This window comes from Papilio machaon, chromosome 20, assembly GCF_912999745.1.
Source record: "Papilio machaon chromosome 20, ilPapMach1.1, whole genome shotgun sequence".
NCBI classification, from domain to species: Eukaryota; Metazoa; Arthropoda; class Insecta; order Lepidoptera; family Papilionidae; genus Papilio; species Papilio machaon.
Window position 1 is genome coordinate 5540508 of NC_060005.1, and position 23234 is coordinate 5563741.

General features: G+C 33.3%; 2 protein-coding genes across 11 annotated transcripts in view; one reads left to right on the forward strand and one right to left on the reverse strand.

Annotated features, from left to right (window-relative positions):
- Positions 1 to 592: 592 nt before the first annotated feature.
- LOC106709348 (protein groucho) lies at positions 593 to 13926 on the reverse strand. 10 transcript variants are annotated; one of them, XM_045682960.1, is made up of 18 exons: positions 13516 to 13926; positions 13276 to 13373; positions 13015 to 13195; positions 12714 to 12851; positions 11542 to 11574; positions 8147 to 8284; positions 7770 to 7901; positions 6568 to 6690; positions 5676 to 5729; positions 5103 to 5222; positions 4217 to 4359; positions 3675 to 3930; positions 2879 to 3058; positions 2495 to 2573; positions 2183 to 2347; positions 1582 to 1781; positions 809 to 964; positions 593 to 728 (listed from the first exon to the last, which is right to left on the reverse strand). In XM_045682960.1, the coding sequence occupies exons 1-17, from the start codon at positions 13555 to 13557 to the stop codon at positions 857 to 859; spliced, it is 2190 nt and encodes a 729-aa protein (XP_045538916.1). In that variant the 5' UTR covers positions 13558 to 13926; the 3' UTR covers positions 593 to 728; positions 809 to 856. The 10 variants fall into 10 exon arrangements, with proteins under 10 accessions (XP_045538916.1, XP_045538911.1, XP_045538913.1 ...); XM_045682955.1 differs by lacking the exon at positions 593 to 728 and having other exon boundaries at positions 736 to 964; positions 13015 to 13059; positions 13132 to 13195; positions 13522 to 13926; XM_045682957.1 differs by lacking the exon at positions 593 to 728 and having other exon boundaries at positions 736 to 964; positions 12747 to 12851; positions 13015 to 13059; positions 13132 to 13195.
- Positions 13927 to 14417: 491 nt separating this feature from the next.
- LOC106711547 (protein fem-1 homolog CG6966) overlaps positions 14418 to 23234 on the forward strand; it is a 58260-nt gene continuing 49443 nt past the window's right edge. Inside the window, exon 1 of the mRNA XM_045682775.1 lies at positions 14418 to 14684. Coding sequence (XP_045538731.1) covers positions 14625 to 14684 — 60 coding nt within the window. The 5' untranslated portion in view covers positions 14418 to 14624. The remainder of the gene's footprint in view (positions 14685 to 23234) is intronic.

The following is a 23234-nucleotide window of genomic DNA, read 5'->3' on the forward strand; positions in this document are numbered from 1 at the left end:
TTTCGACAACTTGATATGTTTCCTTCAATTACAAAATATTTTCATATAAACTTTTATGCTCATTTAACTTATTTCATTATTCATATATTTACAATAAAAAAGCTACATTTATTTCATTATTTCTTTTTTAGCATGAGATTATTCGTCGGTGGCTCAGGGGTTAAGCACTTGACTTGCAATCTGCAGGTCCTGGGTTCGAATCTCGCCATGTACCAATGTGTTTTTCGATTTTCGATTTACATATGTACATTTACTCGACGTTCTTACGGTGAAGGAAAACATCGTGATGCAACCTGCACATATCTGAGAAGAAATTCAATGATACGTGTGAAGTTAACCTGCACTTGGCCAGCGTAGTTGACTATGGCCTAGTCACCCCTAACTTAGGGTAGGCTCCGAGCCTCTCAATGGGAACGTATAGTGAGCTGATGATGATGAGATTATATACCTACGTCAATAAAAATGTTTATTCATTGTTAAATGCAACAATTTCAATCAAAAACAATATTGATTTAAGAAAAAAATTGATAAAATCTCCTAGTATTGAATAAATATCTGCATATAATTGTTATGTTTAATATATAACTGAAATAATTAAAATGTTCAAAACTGTACAAAAGTCTATCTGCATTCAAAGTACTTAAGTCGTCACATAAGTGATAAAAATGGGTTTTTCCCGTTCGGAAATCCCATTTGCCCGACTGATGATCGTCCCAACGGGAAACACCCTAAAAAAATATAAATACATTACATAAAATCTCATGCTAAAATTGAATATGTAAACGTACAACAGTTTAATCTGCCACACCTTTCATCACACTGCACTGGACCACGATATCTCCACTAACACTATGCCTCAGTACATCACTTCGTACACTGTCGCCTTCTTGTCACCAGAGCCTGTCACTATGAACTTATCGTCCGACGATATATCACAACTGAGCACCGATGACGACTCTTTCGACTGGAAAACAAAAAAAAAATAAGATATTTTCATACAAAATTAAAACTGGTTTATATTAACAAAAAAAAAAATACTAATATGATCGTTGAACTTGTTGTTCATATCATAAAAGCAAACTTTTTAGGTACAAAATTATCTTAAATAAAAAATAAAATAAAATAACTTTTATTTCGGAGAAGTTACTTCCATATAATGTTAGTGCAAAAAAAAAACAGATCCAGAAACTATGTCAAAATAACCTTAAAAAATAAAGTGGACCTTGAGTATACATAAACATGAAATATAAATAATTTTTAAATACTTTACGAAGAGTAGTGCGGATGATTAAATAATTTTGATTTTATCAGTTTTACTTTGGTTTGTGCTTTGATATTCTAACATAAGGCAAGTAGTTTCTAAGGCAAGTAGTTTCTAAGACAAGTAGTTTCTAAGGCAAGTAGTTTCTAAGGCAATTAGTTTTTAAGGCAAGTAGTTTTAAGTCAAGTAGCTAAGACAAGTAATTTCTAAGGCAAGTAGTTTTTAAGACAAGTAGTTTCTAAGGCAATTAGTTTCTAAGACAAGTAGTTTCTAAGGCAAATAGTTTTTAGAGAAAGTTACTGTATATATGTACAACGAACCTGGAATATACTAGCTCCATACGGCGTCCTCCACGCGTTGAGCAGATTGTCTTTACCAGTGGAGACAAACCAGCTACCGGCTGCGGCGAACTTTAGTGCTAACACACAGCTCTCGTGTAACAATAACTGATAGCGGTCTGGTTTACCGCAGTGTAACACTTCCACTTGAGAGTTTTCCATACCTACTGCTAACCATGAACCTGGAAATAAGAGAAGGTATCGTTATGTTTTAAGATACGCTTAAATTTAACATTGCGATAGCTCCAACGGCCAAGTGGAAATTGACAACTTTACAGCGAGGCTCTCAAAGTTTCAACTGTATAGGAAAATACGCCGCATAGGCCTTTTTACTTCAGCATAAATATAACTTTTCCTGTAAATGTGTACTTTGGCCCTTATACATAGGACCGATCCATTGGGTAGGAAGAACAAAGTCCTCTGTATCCGGTACAGAATGTATACTAAAATTAATGAAGATTCTTTAAATTGAACAGATATTGTAATCGATAGAGGATGGGACGTACAGAAGGAGGAAATTTTCCCTTTTGTCCTCGGTTTAAAGTCACAATTTTTAGCATAATGTGTAGTGCAGGGTAGATACCTGTGGGACAGTATCCCAGGGAGAATATCTGGCTGTTGAAGTCATGCTGGTGCAGCTGGCGGCCCTCGCGCAGGTCCCACGAGCGCACCGTGCTGTCCAGCCCACCTGTCCACAGCCGCGACCCGTCCGCGCTCATGTCAATGCACGACGCGCCGTCTGTATGTCCTACGCACACACACATTATATACATGGCTCCTATGTAAACTGTCGTAACTCATAATTTGCAAGCAAACGGTAAATGTTAAACGAGCAAATTAATATTCCATGAGTGGTCAAAAAACGATGATTTAAACTGAATACACTGTCACTTACCTTGGAATTGTCTAACTAATGTTTGATTATGAAGATCCCAAACAGCGATATGACCATCTGAACAGCAACTAAAGCACACCTGTCAAATAATATTTCGATAAATACAATTTTTTATACACATAAAAAATACACATCAAAAATTTTTACAGCCCGACAAGGAATTTGTGGCACTTTTTTGACCATTAATTGATGGCGCTAGTGGGCCATTGTAATTAACCTGTAATTAAATTGACAGCACACTAGCGTCTCCCTGTCAATGTCAAAAAATGACACAAGTCATGTTAATTTTTTTCTTTTATGTCTCCAACCTCTCTCACCTAATCGGTCTATAATTTTACGACTATAGTTACATTGTAAGATATGTACAATCATGTTGAGGTATACCTTGGAGTCTGGACTGATGGCGAGGGCGTAGCATGCCGGTGCGGAGGAGGTGAGCTCTGCGCGCATACGTGGTGTAGGCGAGGCGAGGTCCCAGATAGACAAGTTGGACGCCTCGCCGCCAACTATGAGCGTGCGCCCGTCCGGCAACAACTTTACTGACCGGATGTAATTGTCACGTTGCTGTAACAGATAGTTGATACTGTTCATAATCATAGTAAGCAGTTCCGGTTTGCATTGTGCAATTTTCAGTCAAATCGATTCAGCCGTTCTTGAGTTATAAATAGTTTGAACTAACACGACTTTCTTTTATATATATATATATAGATTAAAAAAAAATTGAGTAAATAGTTAATTAAGAAAATTATTTCCGTAAATATATTTTTTTTAAACTGAAATGAAAATTTTCATTAAAATGAGTACAAGATCAATTAGTAACAAGTTAAATTATTTTCGGAAAAAAAAAACATATTTTGAAACGAAATACGGAGTAAGACATTAAACTATTCGCTTTTATCACTACGTTTATGATTAACTAGCGGTTGCCCGCAACTTCGTCAGCTCAGAATGTAAAAAAAAGTTGTCTATAATAAGCCCGCGACATCACCTTCCCGTCAAAGCCCTGTTTAAATCAGTCCGGCTGAATTTTCCGAAGATTACCGCGAACAAACGCCTTACGAACAGACAAAAATTTTAACAATAGTTTTTTTTTTATCACCTACGCACCTTTATATTAATCAAATACAGACATTAAAATTTTATTAATATGTATAGATATATGTATAGATATATAGATTACCAAACAATCCAACTGTGCCAGTGGTTCCACCACAGCTCCGGGTTCAGTAATATCCCATAGTTTGACACACCCCTTGCCACCAGTGTACGCTCGCCGAGCGCCTGATGTCAGCGACAATGCCACTGCGCACACCACCTCACCGTGCGGCAACGCGGCGGCAGCGCGTGCTCCACGCGGCACGCCAGGGGACGAGAGCGCGTCGGCAGGGAACGGGACCGGTTGTGGCGGACCTCCGCATGTGTGGTACGAATATGCACTGGAATGTTCACACATTTTGTATTTATAATTATTTAATTTTATATAGCACAGGTGAAGACGCACTGGAATAGCTAGTAGTTATATAGTTTTTGTAGGTTTACTTTACATAAGAAATAGTTACACGATTAAATGGTCGATTAATTGAATAGTTTGATTTAATATTTTTATGTAAACTAGTAAGAAAATAATAAAAAAAATACTACTTTAAATATTGTCAAGTGATATTTTTTACAAAATGAAAGTTATTTCAGTTTAATGAAATGATTAGTACACAGTAAACTAACGGCTTGGCGGGCGGCATGCCGTTGGTGCGTGTGTGTGCGCCCTCATACGGCAGCGGGGCGCGGTACGCGGCGTACGCGGGGAATGCGTACCGCCCGGTGGGCGTGGGCGCGCGCCCCTTCCCGCCCGGAGTGCCGGGCTTCTCCTGCACAAATACATTACCCTGGATTCCTCCAAACAAAATATATATACAATATATTCATCATCTCATTGACCTTGTCCCACCAGGTTTCCGTCACCCTTCTTCGCGTCACCCGTCTTCCTAAACCTACCTCTCCCGGTGTACCTCCACACTCATACTTAACGTTTTCCCTGCCTCATGCGATTCTTCCCTCCTCATAACATGTCCATACCACGCTAACCTTTTACTTCTCAATTTTTCTACTACAAGTGCTACTTTCAAACTTCCTCTGATTCTCATTTCGTATCCTATCCACTCTTGTTACACCACACATCCACCTTAACATTCGCATTTCCGTCACATGTAACTCTTCATCCGTCCCTTTAACAGTCCAACATCCGGATCCATACATTACAGGTCTTACGATACAATACGATAATACGATACAATATATTGTCGTCTTTTTTTTTTTTTTTAAAAAAATAGTGTTTCGGGTTTTATCAATCTAATTACCGATTCAAGGTCATCTGCGCACTGCGCACATTTGTGTTCTGCGCAGCGACTCGTGCAATGTTCTGTACCACTAAGATATTTGAAAATCACAATAACAATGTTTTTTAAGTGACTTTAGTGTGTATTTGTAAAAAAAAAATATTTTGAAACTACTTCATTCAGTTTTTTAATAGTCAATATCTAGAGTTCTTTAGTCAATAATAAAAACTAAGCGACTAAAGTCATTTAAACTAAGTGCTAAACTATTAACTTACATCTTTAGAACTCTTGGGTGTTGACCGACTGGACGAGGAACCAGATCTTGACGGAGGTCGGGGTCCATTTTCTGTCCTCTCCCCGCCTTCTGTACGTACACTGGGCGACCCTCTCTCTTCCTGCAATTATTTACCAAGTATTACATATACAAATATATAAACAATCTTATTGTTGAAGTACATTATATAAACATATTTGTATAGAATATCAGTCTTGATTCTTTAATTTAATAGAATTTTTGTATTTAGAATAAAAATTAGACTAAAACATCATAGATCTTTGATAATAACAGACAAAAAGACAGATAAACTTTATAACAATAAAGGTTCTCTTTTACAGCCATTGTAAGCCTCATTTTTGTTTCTATTGCAAACTAGCTGTCGCATGCGACTCCGTCCGCGTGGGATTCAGAAAACACATAGTAAGCCTACGTATTCCAGACTGTGTTCAACATATATACCAAATTTCATCGAGATGCAACTATTTTGGAGATACTTTCAAACATTCATCCATCCATCTAAACATACGCATTTATATTAGTAAGAAGTAAACTTGTTATATTGTTCACTTACCTCATTAGCAACATCAACAACTAAATCTTGATCGCTCTTTTCGGCATCGCTGTCCTAGAAGTATAATATACATATGTCAGTTATAAATTATCAAGTTAACTAGACAATTGTATATTTATAAGCTATTTCGTGAAGTTAAGCGTTTATAAGCTTTACTAAATCTGGTGCTGTTAATATTTATATACAATTTTTTAACAATTTCAAAATTCAAATAAGAATGCAAATAAACCCATGTTATATAATCAAATTAACTATGAAATATAAAATTAGGTAGATTTTTTAATACTTTAAGGTGACAAACGAGCCAATGGACATCTGAATTCATCCAATGCAGATATCTGTAAACGCAGATGCGTTGCCTACTTTTTAATCGATAACGAAAGGATGGATAGGAAGATAAAAACTCCCCTTCATACGCGTCCCCTTCTCCGTCAAATTCACTTACATTTTCAATCCTTTTCTTATTAGGAAGGGACTAAAATTAAGCCAGAGGACTAAAGTTTAGTGCCGGAATCCTAATTTTAGTCCCCTTTCCATTACCCACCATTTTCTTATAATGTAAGGATAGAAAGGGGAAGTGGATTTGACAGGAAAGGGAAAATATTTTCTTTCCGTCCCCTCTTTCGTTAAAGGTAGGTAACGCATCTGTAATTGCGTATATCTATGGACAGCGGTCACTATTTCAGCGAATTCACGTTCAATTACTTCTACTTGACGCCTGTCTTGTATAGACATGATATTTAACGAGCCGTACCATTCATACAACAGCACAACAGAGAGTTACTTTATCATAAAGCACATTCTTATTTGAAAGATTTAAGCAAAATTCCAATGCGTTGCAGGGTAGGAGACAGTAGCGGGATGAGAGGAGGGTACAGTAAGCGACACATACACTGCACAGACTCACATGGGCGAGTACCTTCTCGTCTTTACGTCGCTTCGCCTCTAAAGGTTCGGGCTCGGAGGAGCGCGAGCGATACTTTTGTTCCCGTTCCACTGGCGATACTGAACGACGCTGTTACAAATATTTATAAACATAGTACATTAAATATATACTGTACTAGTTATCACACGCGACTCCGTCTGAAATTAAAGTGTTCTTCCAGACTTTGTTCTACATCTGTGACAAATTTCATCAAGATACGTTGAGCCGTTTTGGAGATAACTTCAAACAAACATTCATCCATCTAAATATTCACATCTATATATAAAAAAGAAAGTCGTGTTAGTTACACTATTTATAACTCAAGAACAGCTGAATCGATTTGACTGAAAATTGGTGGGCAGGTAGCTTAGAACCAGGAAACGGACATAGGATAATTTTTACCCCGTTTTCTATTTTTTTTTTTATTCCGCGCGGACGGATTCGCGATTAAAAGCTAGTTTATAATATTAGTAAGAATACTCAAAAAATAATGTTAGACATTGTGTAGTTAAACACGTGTTTTAACCCTTTAACCGGCGCTGATTGATATTATTGACATCAACGTGGATTTATGTTACACCATAAATACAAGGACAATGCTTTTCGTATAAGTACTTCATTATTTATTGGTAAAGATCGCATTTTGCAAGCTTACGCATATTAATGTTTCAAAAACTATAATTTGTCAAAAATCCACGCCGGACTCTAGAGTATAATACGTATATTTAGGCTAAAATTTATTTGAAACAGTGTACAAGTTTTTTGATGGTAAGGCTCAGAAATAATAATACACGAATCAGTCAAAGCTTAGGCTACATAAGGACGAAATAGAATGGACTTAAATAGGAACCAATATTTCAAATTAATTCATTAACAAAGTGAAATTTTCAGTGTCCTCTCATTTTATTTACAATCTTGCTTCTTACTAATATTATAAATGCGAATGTTTAGATTGATAGATTGATAGATGGATGGATGGATGTTTGTTTCAAGATATCTCTGAAACGGATGAACGGATCTTGAAGTTTGGTACAGATGTAGAACATAGTCTAGAAGAACACATAGGCTACTTGTTACGTTTTTTTTTTTAATTTCGTGCAGACGGAGTTGCGGGTGACAGCTAGTTTACATTAAATTGAAAACATATAAATGTTTACAATTTTACTTACTTGTTGCATTACCCTAGAAGAGACCATTCTATCATCTTCTCGAGGCGGAGGCTGGCCTGGCAGTAGGGGGGGCGGGGCAGGTCCTCCGGGGTGGAGGGGCGGCTTTATGTCTGCGGGGGGAGGGAGCTCCACCTGGAAACACAATATTTTAAATAAAGTATAATTATGAAGTACTATTCGTGGACAATAACTGCACTTGATTGTAATGACGTCACTTTTAGTGAGATGACTACTTATTAAAAATTGAAAGGAAACGTCGATTGGAATTAAACGTGGTGGTAAAATTCTTGCGCCATTCATTTTTCCTTTACACCACTACACGTAAAATTCTGAGCCGCTAAGATATTTGGAAAAAAAATATTGTAGTGTATGTATACTTTGTGTGCAGGGGGCGGGAGATGCGGCGGTGGGGGGTGCGGCCCCGCCCCCGGCGCAAACAGCAGCCCCCCGGCACCCAACAGTGCGCCCGCACCACCCACACCGTGCGGCAAACCGGCTGACGCGTGAATCTGTTGCTGTTTACAAAATAAACTTTTCATTACTAAATAGATCTTGGAAAACAAATTTGAAAAAAAAACGAATTAAAACTAATAAATAAACTACATTAATTTCATTGAAATTTTCCAATTTTGTTAAAAGTTTTGTAAATAAATACAATGTTGACCCAATTATTTATATGTTAAAGGTATTTTTCAAACATGTAGCAAACTAAATGCGCAGATTTTCTGAAGATGTCATAACGTTTTTCCTGTGTCAAAATCATCAGGACGTATACAAAATTGGTATAGATATTATTGATAAATTGACAAATAATAATCCTAATACAAACACAAGAAAAAAATGCATGCTTGTGCAGTGCACTAGAGCGATGTTAACAAAACAGTGAAAAACATATGTGATTTAATTACTAATAACACTGGTCTGCAAAAAAATTTTTTTTTTCTCTCCTTCAAATGTTATGCAGTTATCTTGTCTAATACAACAATACTGAACATAAATATATCATTCAAAGTTTTCTAGCACGTCTATATTCTTTGGGATGGAATTTTTAAGAAAAACAATTTTTTAATATGAAATTTTTATCATTCATTTAATTACTTAAATAATGTTGGATGTACACTATTACACAACCTTTAAAACGCATATGACAATATCATTACTAGTTGTCAATCCCATTTTCTTAGTCGTTTTTTTTCTTTTTCATATTTTATAATGGAGTTTCCTGATAAATCGACCAACAAAAATCTGCAAGTATTGCTTCGGACCATTTCCCGTTGTGTCCTCTCTATGTGCAAAATATCGTGATGAAACCTCTCACAGTCTTCATCAGATACTGTTCTGAGATTTGAAAACTGAAAATTTTAAGTGAGAGTGCAAAAAATGAATTTTAAGAAACATGTTACTTTTTTGAGCCTTGTAGGAAATGAGAAGTTCTTGTTTGATTTCCTGATAGTTCTGGTTTTTTTCCAAGAAAATTTTGGCACAAATTTTCTACAAAAGCAGTCTGCGCCCTTTTTTCGAATTTATTTTAAAACTTGAGTCCTTCATAAACTCGAGTATTTGAGGACCTACAAAAATTCCTTCTTCTAATTTCACCTGATCCGGGGAAACTTTGTTTTCTAGTAATGAAAGTACTGGGCTTTCACAAAGTTTTTCATAAGACCCAGCTTTATATGAAGTGGTGGAATTATTTTTTTCACTAGGAACGAAAGGATATTCCTTTACATTTTTAGATACAGGAGACAAACTCAGAGAGGTTTTGATTTTGAAAAAAAAAAAAAAAAACGTTCTTTGTGGTCAGCTTTTTATTATGTTGTGTTTGTCTTTTGCGCGACTGTCCACTCACATAAAAAACCACAAAATTTGGTATTTACCATTTGGTGATTTTAACTGGACTGCAATGAGGACATCCTCCTTGCAGGCCAGTTAAAATTGCTAAAACTTTTAGATCAACACAAATGTTCTATGCGTATTGTGAATTTTTGATTACTTGCAGTAATAACATCATATTCCCATATTATTTTCTTTCATATTCGCTTAAAAAAGCGGCAGATAATATTTTTTTCTCTCTTTCTATCACTGCACACCGTTTATTTGTGTGCAAATACAATCTCAACCAATTAAAGTTGCTTTACGGCGAGAATAACATAGTATAGTAATATTAGTATAGCAAAAAATCCCATAATTTCTGAAAATCTAAAATCAACATTAAAAAAAAAATTAGACGTGATAGCATAAAACGAAAAGCAGATATAGATTGAGGATGGTAAACTCTTTAAACGGATCATACTTTTATTCAAAGGAGGATTTCGTTGCAGACCAGTGTAATTAGTCACGCTTTACTGCAAAATTAATTTAATGAATTCAATATATTTTTTACAGCCTGTGCATTTTCATAGTATGTATATTGCTTCTATGTTATGTTAAATATAATAGCAACATACTTTGTGAATACGGAATTATATAATTTAATTTGATTAAACGTTTTAACACATCCAATGCTAACGTCTTGACTGTCAAGTTCACTTTCATAGGAAAAAAAATTGTTGTAAAATTGATGTTTTTAGTCTTTATGGATTCTTGACATAGTAAATTATTGCAACATATTATTTACTATTCGATCCCATTAAGATTTTATTTGTTAACACTTACAATGCTACTACGATTTTCACGTACTAAAGTGACAGTGAATATGTACAAGAAGTGTCGTTGGCATTGAATGTGTTAAAAACGTAAAATTTTGTAATAAAAAAAACGTACAATATAATATTAAGAACTAAACATCTTTTTAAATCCTTGAATATTCAACAAAGTGTAGACGTTATTAATTCAGCTGGCGATAGTATCGATTATTGTGTGAAAACTGTCAGGTGTATCACGAAATGCTCATTACGGTAGTTAACATTACAAACAAGCAACAATATACGACACGTTATTTACACAGCTTGCTAGAAAAACCTTGCATTTGGGATGTTTATGGGTAGATCACCCATATGCAAGCTTCACTATTTCGACAAATTCAGATTGCTTTCGTTGCAATCTTATGAATACTGTAAAAAATATAGCTTACTACTGCTAAAAGATCTTAACAAAGATATGTTAACCGGCAAAGCATCTTCAGTTCCGTTGGTGTTGAGGATGTCTATGGGCATCAATGACTTTTTATTAAAAATCCCACCGGTTGTTTGCCCTATATAAAATCTTTTTTGTTAAAAGACAATGAAGAACTTGTAAAAGAGTTTAGTATTGGAAACGGTTAAATGTGTTGGATTAAAATAAACCAGTGGCCAAACGATTGATCGCGATTATAAGTCCAGTTGATCATAACAAAGAGAGAAAAAAGTAAATAATGTATTTCTAAAATGTTTGTCTATTTCCACTAATCCGTATTTGTTCCGTGTAATCTCCGAAACGGCTGGCTCGATTTTGACGGCACTTTGTTTTTTTTTTTATAAGAGAAGGGGGCAAACGAGCAGCGGGAACACCAAGGTTTCCAAGGATTGAAAGATAGCTGATGCGTTCAGGCATGTTATACGCTACATATTTATAAATTCCGCGCTGACAAAGTCACGCGCAATCGCTATATTATAAAAATGCACAGGCGTTGATTCCAGAGATCTTTAAACTTTTATAGACAGACGTCTCAAACATTTAGAGATCCTTAATTTACATCTTAGCAAAACCATAAGATAACATAGAATTAACATAAATGAAATAAAAAAGTTAATCACAACAATAAAAAACAACAAGCTCTATTACAATTTTAACTTACAAGAAGTTGCTGTAGGCCCTGTTGTTGTTGTTGCTGCGGACAACAATTAACAAGATAACGCCAAATTATACGCAATAAATTTTATCATCTCCAATTATTGGCACGCATATTGTTTACTGATGTATAATGCGCATTTAACATCTTATATTTACTCAAATGGCAGAATATTATGTATGTAAGGGAAACAAACTATTGTGAATCTTAGGATTTAACGGACTTAACTTTTTACATTATGCAATATAGATTTTTTTTAAAACTTAATAACTTAATGTTCTACCAGGCTATGTTCTACCTCTATGTGAAATTTAATCGAGATCCATAAAGCCATTCTGGAGATAACTTGAAACAAACATCCATTCATCTAAACATTCGCATTTATAATATTAAGTAAGATACATTAAGGTACAATTGACAAAAAATGGGTCATGTAATGATATTTCTAATTTTAAAGTAACTAATATTATTAACGCAAACATTAAGATCAGGGATCCGCAAACTATTTTGGACAAGTGACCCCCTTTTTTCAAAATGAACCGTTACCACAGACCCCCATGGCCAAATTATTTACTTTTAAGATTAATTATTATTATTATTTTTCATTCTGACTTAAGTCAATAGAAGACAGAGTGAGAACTAGCAATGTTTTAAGTTGATCTCAGAGGGTCGATATCGACCCCTTTGGGAATCCCTGATTTAGATAAATGAATGTTCATTTGAAGGTATCTCAGGAATGGCTCAATGGAACTTGATGAAATTTGGCATATATGTAGAACATAGTCTGAAAGAACACATACACTCCTAATTAAGTTTTTCTTTAAATGCCGCAGGGACAATCACGGGCGACAGCTAGTAACACTATAAATAAAACATATTATTGAAATCTATCCCTGAATTGTATTTCTGTTATTTATTGATTAACTTTATCAAATTTATAGCATTTAATTAAGTATATTAAAGTATTCATATCTACACATGAGTAATAATTGTTTTCCTTTACATATGTATTGTTAAATAGAAATACAAGTTGATTCAATGATTTAAAAGTGCCAATATTTGGAGTTTTACGTGAAAGATTTGACTGAAAAGTAGATTAAATATATTGTTTTTATATAAGAAACAAAACCAAGACCACGGAAGTGTAAAACCCAGTTAATGTTACTTCATCAACTTACCCCGATAATAGCATTAAGTTCAGACATAGTGACCTGCTTAGCTCGCTCCACGGCTGATGCTACTTGCTGCTGGTGCTCCTGCGCGAGGAACGGCAGCACCTGGCCTATGATAGCACTTAGTCTTTTGGCTATCTCCGTCTAAAAATTACAGTTCATTAGAATTTATTTATTTTAAATTCCTAATATAACTATAGAATTCAACTGTTATGACACTTGTTTTGAGTAACAATTATTTATTTAGTATTAAAAATGTCATGGCAACAGACTTCTACAGTTATTTCACATTTTCTTTTCACTTTACCTGCTTATGCATTTCCACATTAAGTCCATAAGACATTTCATAGTACTGAAAAAAAACATAAAAAAAATTATTGCATTTAAAATGGTATTTGTAAAGTGTAATTGAAATAAACTTTACCATGACATAATGTCTTTGCATTTCTGTTTTCTCGTTGGCCAGTTTCTCACATTCTAATTTCAAGCTGGGAAAAAAATAAACAGTTAGGCTTGTTATTGCATTGATAGAATAACAAAGTAAAATAAAACTATTCATTTTACTCACGAATGATATTGAGCTTGTAAAAAGTTAAATTCTTCCTTTATACGTTCTAACGTATCTGCAATGGTAAACTTTATAGGTCCTGCCGCGGGTTGTTGCCCCTAGTAAATAAAAAAAATAACACAATAAAATTGTCTTCATAAAAGTATAGAACAAAAAGCTTTTTTGATTCGTAATAAAACAATAATGATATTTTATTATTTATCAAGAAAAGCTCAGGAAATATAAAAAAATAACACAAACCCTTACCGCGGCAGACGGATGCCGCGTCGGCGTCGGATACATAATGACACTAAACTTACGAAATATTTAATAATTAAAGTATCAAATAAAGTTATTTTTATATCTGTGTAGGTAAAGTTTTGCAAACACCATTTCCAACAAATAAACCACTGCTATAAACTACTGTGTACTAAGAAACCACTGTTAGGCGCTAAGGACAATGATATGCACAAACTTTGCTTCAAAACTTTTGAAATATCAGTCATTATTTTGACATATATAACTTTTTGATGATATTTATGAAAACTGCTATAAACGTACGAAATACGTTATAAATATTTAATATTTCTTTCCAGAGTAACAGTTACTGTTTCGCAAAATTTAACCATAAATCCACGCCGCAATTTTTGTTCGGCTGTCATGTCATCTATCCACTTCGCCTTCCTTCACTTCACTCATTCATCAAAAAGTAAAAGGCCCACAAAGACATACTCCAAACTTTTATATCAGTTTTACCGTGAAAAAATTTGGAAATGTAAAAATGTAACGCTAAATTTTCTTTTTATTGCTTGCTATTATTAATATAAAGAATTTGTTTAAAAACGTAATGTTAACGAGTGTGAACAGGGTTGACAACAGCGCCATTCACTTCACAGATATAGTTTGGTGATTTATTCTATGTAACAAATAGTTTGACTCGTTACTTTTATCCTAAACATGAAAAACTATGCATCTCGAAAAATGTTTGTCTTGGTTCACCTTTTACTTAGAAATGGAAATTTTAGCACTTTGTTTTAGATTTCCAACCATTAACCATATCTTTACTCTTTGGCAAATAAAAGTAAAAACGTCTGACGTCTTTTTATGCTCACTCTTTGGCATTTGAGCAGACTATTTTCGTGATTGGTTGGTTTGGTTTTCAACATTTTGATGGCAGATTGTGATTGTCGTTGACGCGCAGCTGTTCCGCAAAAAAGTGCAGTGTCGGAGTGTTTTGAAATAAAATAGTTGGTTACTTTGTTATACATATTGTGAAAGAATGCTTTTTCAATGATTATTTTTAGAAGAAAGTGCTGTTGTTAAAGTGCTATTTCGACAATTGTGATTATTGTTTTCCTAAGAGACCCATTATGGATTTCAAAACAGCCGTTTTCAACGCTGCACGGGATGGAAGTTTAACACGATTGAGGGTAAGTAATAAAGAGAAATTAACGTTTATTTATTTATTACATGATAAATCTTATTTATTTAATGAAAAATATATATAGCAATGATTTTTTGATTTTTCTGGTAATTCACGAAAAGTCGTTGGTTGTAATCAACATGAAATTTAATTATAAATTTACCTTAAAAATTAGTTTGGTTCTAGAAATAAACCAGAAGAATTTGAAAAGGTTTATTATTATATATTGAAATATTAAACTTAACACAAAGCAATTTTCACAATCACGTCTGTCGTAATTATCAAGCGGTGATATTCACAAACATTTTAACGTTATCATTTAGCAAGCACTAAAGTATTATTATAACGTTGTATATAAATGTTAGGCAAGTATTTCATCAGTTCATCATTTTCTCAATAAAACGTGTTATCAAAAATAATACTGAATTAACCTTTGCAATAACCATAACGATACTTAAAAATCGAGATATTTATTTAAATAGAAATTTTGTTAAGGAAAATCGTATATTTCTAAAAACATATTTTTATAAAAAATAAACTAGCACTTGATATCGATCTCACCTGATGTCAAGCAGTGATATTATGACATTTATATTGCATGCACTAGTTTAGTAATTGTTAACACTATGCTGTTATTAAAAAGGTAGAAGATTTTATTGTTTGTTTGAATCTCTTTGGAAAGATTCTTTAACTATTGGGAAGGTATATCACAGGCAAGATAGGCTATATTTATTACTAGACTACATTTATTTAATTCCGCATGGAGAAGCCACTGGCAACTCTTGTATTGAATAATATAACTATTTTGTGTTACTATTAGGATGTTAATGTTTAGAAGTTTATGTTGTATTTATACATGGGCAGGGTTCAGTTAACTAACTAACTAACTAACTAGGGTGATGCAGTGACCCAAAGTGGGCCTTGGCCTCCGACAACAAAAGTCTCCACTTTTGCCGATCCCGCGCCGTCCCGACCCAGTCTCGGACCTGTAGGTCCCAAAGATCCCTATCTACCTCAGTTCAGTTCAGTTAGTCGCATATAATTCCATAGAGTGATAAAATAGACTTTGTATGTCTTTTAATAGGTCAAATTGGCAAGTATTTGTTCAGTTCACAATTTTTTGGCAACTTTTAATATAACTAGTACAATAATTCCAATTTTTAACTTTGCAAATGTTTGCTCACAAATCTCTAAAAGAAAATATGTTGTAAAAACTTATCTTTATCAGTTAGACATTACTTATCAGTTAGGTATAGATAAAAAGTTATATTTGATGGCTACTATTGAGTTTGAAATATTCAAAACATATATTGTAATCTGTGTGATACTTAAGTTTATTATCAGAAGAAACCCATAGTTTAAACTATGTTGTAACCCCATAGTTTACACTTTGTGTTTACTTTGAAATAGTTTCAAATTGGAATTCTCTACCAGCATCATAATCCATTTATTCAATTATGTATTTAGTTATGTCAACTGAACTTATATGAATTTACAAGACTATTATGTAACTGTTTTGTTTCTATTTCTATGTCAGTGTAATTTATTATTGTTTTTAGTTGAGATTGTTGTTACTTGGATCCAAAATTCTCTGTTAATTGCTTGTAAATTCATGCATTGGGAATAATGTGGAATATTTCTTTTTTAAATTATGAAGAACCTGGGTTTCTATTCCATTGCAAAATATTCATACAAAAATTTATTACATATATTCTATGTGAGTATTTCGGATGTGAAAACAGAATGGATACTTGTTATACTCTATTCATGCAAATCAGAGAATGCATATACATTCTAGAAAGACTAGTGTCATTTGAATTTAGGTTTCATTTAGATCCCATAATCTTTTAAGATGTGACCATGTTCAATCAAATTTCCAAGACCATTTACATTCTTTCTTATTGGTTTAAACAATATTTTTAGCGTTTGCCATTAGTTATGTGCTTCATATTGAGTACTGGCTGTTGACCGCGACTCTGTTCGCACGGAATTTAAAAAAAAATTATTAAATAGCCTATATGTTCTTCCAGACTATGTTCTATATATGTGCCAAATTTTATGAACATCCGTTGAGCCGTTCCAAAGATACACTCAAACAAACATCCATCCATCTAAACCTTTAAAATAATAATATTAGTAAGATAATACTAACCTGAACATATTCAACACTGGCCTAATCTGCAAAGAAAGAGCCATAATCTAAAAATTGAATTGATTTGCGTGTTGCAAATTTTACACGTATTTTCTCTTATTAAAGTTGCGTGTATAATGTTGTTTATCGGTTATTTACTTCTAATCAGATGTACAGTCACAATAAATCAACATTGTACTCTGCAGGGAAAGTAGGTAAGAGCATCGACCCCATTCAGTTGTTTACTGATGACTGTACTCGCGTGGGCGTGGGCATCTCTTGAGTGAAACCAATCCCAAACAGGATCTTTTCATTACAACACATTCTATTGATTTATGAATTGCTTTGATGATTTCTTCTATAAACACATGTTACTTATGTTTACCAGCCAGTATAATATGAGCTATTATCTTGCTTATAATATCACATGTAGCTAGCGCCAATTAATTGGATATTTTTTTAATTTATGATATTATAAATATAAATTATAACATTTAATAACTTATCTAAAGAAGACAACTCTTTAGGGTTTCAAAACCATAATAAATTGATCTCTCTCGTTTGTTTTGGCTCAATATTTTCAAGTCTTTCTCTGATGGGTCAAGAAATCTGGTGGCCCCATTTAGATGGCTTAAATATAGTATCACAGTCCACAGAGTGGCTTACTCATTCCAGATGTGCGAGTGTTGATTCCTATAGTGACTTGTAAAACAACACCTAAAAATTATGGTGGAGTTATATTTTGGTTTGAGTTTTAATATTTAAAGTCTAAGGTTTATTTTGTTATACTTTTGCATGAACTAATTCATAAAAAAATAAAAATCTAAGGGTGGGTCCAAATTAAGTACTAAAAATTTTTAACAACACATACACCTCAACATTTTTCTTAAAATTCAGCATATCATGAGCAATTATATTCAAAACGGACAGTATATACCAGAAATATATTACTGTGGGCTTCCACTGGTAATACATAATATGTCATATATATGTATGTATATTTAAAGTATTTTAAAGCATAATCTACGATTTTATGAATTTTATTTACTGTTTTCAAAACGGATTTTCATGAGTCGTAATTAGTTTGTAAAGGAACCTTTGTACATCAAATGGATTGCGAAGGAAGTTGTATTTAGAGCAGTCTCATTACCTTTCCTCTATTTCGTTTTGTCGCGCGTCTCTTTGTCCGTATGTGAGTCAGTACGCATTTCTGCTTGAGCTAGGGTTACCACGCTTTTAAAAATAACATTATTATTTGATTTTCAAGCGATTAATCAAATAATATAATATTTTTTATTGAATACCCTGACTTTTGTAACTTCGACTTTTTTTTAATATTTATTTGATTGTTTTAGTCCCATTGCACGGAAACAAACAGAATAATTAGGAACAATTAAGGCTATCTTAAATATCTGTAGGCTTTCTAATAGGATTTTTATATCCGTAGAGTTGGAGCAATAACATTTTTGTCACATATTTAATCTCGTTAAGTCTCAATTAAAAAAATATGATTGTCCGAATAAATGTTTATAGTTTGGTAACCCCAGTACATGGAACAAGGAAGAACTGTTTTTGTTTAGGCCTCGATGTGTTTCCTCTTAAGGTCTTTGTGACCTGATTGTGTGTTTTTATTTCATCTTGAAACGTTGCCAAAAGCAGGACAAAAGACAATCAAACAACAGCATCTTTGTTATGATCAAATATTGCGCTCGATTCCTTTATCGACTGGTTTTTGTTTGTTTTCTGGGATAAAGGAAATTACGCGACAATTTTTTTATAGAATACCATTTATATGAGATTTTAAATACAACGTACAAAATCCTCGAATCATTTTAAAAATATTCAATTTATAAACCGATTTTGAAAAAAAAATATTTTAAACGACATTTTAAGTTCCAGCTACTCAATTTGATATGCAAAACGCATAAGTATGCTCTACCTTTCCTAGACAGGATGCTATATCTACACCAAATACCTTTTTATTCATCTTGCTTTTTCTCTGAATATTTTTAGGTGTGGGTTGCAACTGTTGAAATACCTTTCGAAATGACTATGACTAGCAAAGTTTATTTTATCACCCGAAAATTAAAAATGTAAGTCATAAAATATATATGTTCATAATTAAATTAAACGTTTGTTTAAAGGTAAACGCCCTATGAATGGGCATCAAGCCAAATATTCATGGCATTTTCTTACCTTAGATCCTCTATTTCTATTCAAAATAGATTATTTGCAAATAAACTCTAATCTTGAGGCTTGTCTCCTTTACACATCACAAACAGAAAATCTTTTTGTTTTAATAACATATAGAGTGCTAGCTAACTAGCTGAGCGTAACATCAGTCTGACCTTATCCATAGCGTAAACAATCTTTGGTATTCAGTTGACGTTACTTTGTCAATAGAAAACTAGTTTCGTATTAAAAATCTTTATAAATTTGTGACGTGTGCTTTGAGAATTAACATAATAGTTACATTTTAAATTATAGAATTGTTTGTGTAAAGCTTAGTTTCACTTATTACAAACATACTTCTACTTGTAGTGACTCCCCAATCTATATATATAAAAGAAAGTCGTGTTAGTTACACTATTTATAACTCAAGAACGGCTGAATCGATTTAGCTGAAAATTGATGGGGAGGTAGCTTAGAACCAGGAAACGGACATAGGATAATTTTTACCCCGTTTTCTATTTTTTATTCCGCGCGGACGGAGTCGCGGGTAAAAGCTAGTTATTATTGAAGGTTGACACTCAGTTTACCATACTTTTCTATAAATTTGATGAGGTCGAATAGTTGGGCGATACTCAAAAGATATTGTTGTCTTCGTTTTTTTAAAGATAATAAAAAAGACTTACGATATATCTTTGTGTAACCGTAGTGTTCAGTAATGAAAACCTACAACTAGTGTAGCTGGACATAAATCGAATGATCCCATAGTAAACATTATTATGTTTTGGTACTGAATTCTGAACTATGAAAATATCAACAATGACATTGGCGCTGTCTACGGTTTACGTCACTCTTTTTGATTATTGTTTCGTGTTACGTTACAAATGTCAATATTTGGACGATTTTAATATGTATAAATATTATTAACTAGCTATCGCCCGTAACTTCGTCCGCGCGGAATTAAAAAAAATATAATAATTATTCTATGTGTTCTTCCAGACTATGTTCTACAACTATGCCAAATTTCATAATGATCCGTTAAGCCGTTGCGAAGATACCTTCAAACAAACATCCATCCATGTAAACATTCGCATTTATAATATTAGTAAGATTGTAAGATCTTAATTTATTTTAATAATTATTGTTGTTTTTATCGTCTTTGTAAAACAGTTATTCATCAAAAATTCAATTTCATCCCAATTGTTTACCAAGTACACAAGCCAATTGGCTAAATCAATAACAATTGAATGTCCACAAATGAAAACGTTTCTCTAACCATGATACGATACCTACTTCACCGCTGTGACTGCTTGTATTTATATATATTGTTCTCTATTTTTTTTAAAAAAAAAACAATCGTTCGTTTCGTTCGTCGTTCATCGTTCCTTGTGCGTACTGTAAAGGATTGGAATAAGTTGCCGGCGTCAGTTTTTCCGTCCAAGTAAGATTTGGGGGCCTTCAAGAGTAGAGTGAATTTACAAAACTAGCGCGTTTCATCACTTCATCGGGTGGGAACGTGGTAAAGCGCTAGCTTTTTGAATATATAAAAAAAACAATGAGATAGATGACAATATAATTTTATATTATACATGTCTATGAACAATGTAAACCCACAGTAAGATTTCAATTAGTCCCTTCGTTGGTTAGTTTGTGTCAAAAAAATCAAGGGCGACAAACTTAAATGTATTGTATCATGTGAAGGGCACAGTTCTTTTAGCGTGATGGAATGTTCGTCATTATTAACTTTTAACAAATGTAAAAGCTTTGAATACGGTACTGCATGTTCTGAATTTAAATAGCATACTTGCAACGCACGCACGCCAACCATGAAGAAGTCAAAATTAATTTGTAACTAAAGACATTATATCCATAGACGGGACTTTGCTAACTGAATTCTCTCTCTAAAAACTGTTACTGGCAGAATTTCGGTTGTGTAGTTAACGAGTTCAAAAGAAAGTACTCGTAATGTCCGCTCCATAATTAGTATTATATTTGAACCTCTATGTTGACTTAAAAAAGGCCGCTAACGTATTGTATCGGTGAGAGCATATTTTGTTCCTTAGATTGAAACGTAAAGTACCAGTATCACTACAATAATGTATCTGACATTATTAGATCCCCTCCTTATTAGATCTTTTCATTAGCCAAGCAATTGCTATTTCGTGACTAGTTTGGCTAGTGGAAAATGGTTCTAACTTAAAATGCATTGTATATTTGTGTAGTACTTATATTAGTACATATGAATGTTCCATAACCCAATTGATAAGTATTGCCGAAAATCAATTTGTGAAGCACGTGTTCACTGCATGATGAACAATTCGTATACCGTAAGTTTTCACTGCACTTAAAAAGAAACTGAAAGGTACAAATGTTTTCATACAGGTGTTTCGACAGTGGGAACCCACTGTTAGAGATGGATGGATGTTGTTCTTGATTTATGTATGTCAAACCTTAGTTATCTACCGACAGGAAAGACCGTTGATGGTTACCTACATTTCAGTTCGGACGTAATAATTAGTTTTTGTTAATTTTACTGTAAAAATAAAAAAATGATATATACACTATTTAAGATTATTTGATTTTTTATTCTTTATTCAACAATCCCTTGTCTCCTCTACGCCAGAGTTGAAATGGATAGTTTATTGTTTAAATTACAATGTATTTTGTCGTTTGTTTTTTGGTTTAACTACATTTTTATCATCTCATATTTTCGTATTCATACGATTAGCTCGGAGGTTACTGACCTAAGATTATAATTTATTCCAAATGCAAATAATGTATAATTTTAATTATAATTATTAATTACATTAAAGTTTTTTTTAGTAATAAATGTTATTTTTAAGATTAATTTAATTCTTATGTTTATTTTTAACTTAATAACTTTGTTTTGTCTGCTTACGAGTGTTAGTATCCATAAGTATTTTATGACGTGTGTTGTTGTTAGTGTCGCTGTAAACTGTCTACACCGTTTGCGTAAGAGACGTGAAAGTTTATTTATTTAATATTTTCAACTCGTTCGTAATTGTTTGTGTCATTACATTGCGGAAATAATGCAATGGACATGCGCTCGATGTAATTGGCCGTTTACGTCAACATGTCTGTCCGTTTATAGACGACCGCGTTTGTAATAGTTGAATTAAAAATTGAAATTTAAAATTTCCGTGTAGTCCTACTTATTAATAATATTATAAATGCGAATGTTTAGATGGATGGATGTTTGTTTGAAAATATCTCTGTAACGGCTCGTAGAACATAGTCTCGAAGAACACATAGGCTACTTATATATTTTTTTATATTCGCGCGGACGGATTCGCGGGCAAAAGCTAGTTGTTTATATAATTATATTTGTTTTTTTTTTAATTATCTTACCACTCGGCAGGACTAGGTGTCGCTTTAAGAATGAGGTGGAGTGGGACTAAACCTTAAGTCTTGTCCGTGTCCTAGTATGGAGCCCGCGGGACCAGAAGAGGTGGAAACCCATATTTTTGGATACCAAAGTCTAATTTGGATTAATGTGTCTAGTTAGTTAGCATTACATGGCGCTTTCAGTACTAGAAAGAGATCATTGATTATTTTTAAGCTTTGATATCAAGTTTTGTACTTAAAACTAGAAAAAATTGATTGGTACAAAAACAGTTTTTTTTTATTCGCATCACTAAATTTTGTTGATGGTTAAGCTATGCTAAATAGCCAGAACCGGTTCCGATTAGAAAAATATAATAACAACTCTTCCAACATTCTAGAAATCACTGGTTTACCTTTGATTTCTGAGATCAAATTCTCCGTTTAATAATATTGTTATCTCTGTTTTGTCAAAGATAATGACAGAGTTGTCGATATGTTTTATATGGAGATTTTGGATTCAGAAACCCATGGTTAATTTACAAAAAATATTACAAGGTAGCTGTCGCCCGCGTCTCCGTAATTAAAATAAAAACGTATTAAGTAGTCTATGTGTTCTTCTAGACTATACAGTTTGCAATAAATTAATTATTATTATTATTAAGTTCTACATTAATGTCAAATTTCATCAAGATCCGTGATGCCGTTTCGGATTATATATTCGTATTTGTAATATTAACCAAAAACGCAATTTTAGCGGGCTGAAAATTAATCATTTTTAAGTGTTTTTTTTTGCGGTCGCAACACTGACAGTAGTCAAGTCTCAATTATCTTGGTAATGTTAACGTACTTTGCGACAATTAGTGGCAAATATGTAGAGAATCTACTGCATTATATCCTGAGACCAAAAAGTAT

Coding starts and splice junctions, on each gene's coding strand:
- LOC106709348 (XM_045682960.1), bottom strand. CDS start 13,557: ATGTATCCGACGCCGACGCGGCATCCGTCTGCCGCGGTAAGG. Junction 2,348..2,494: donor ATTAGTTAGACAATTCCAAG/GTAAGTGACAGT, acceptor GTGTGTGCGTAG/GACATACAGACGGCGCGTCG. Junction 1,782..2,182: donor CCTGGGATACTGTCCCACAG/GTATCTACCCTG, acceptor TCTTATTTCCAG/GTTCATGGTTAGCAGTAGGT.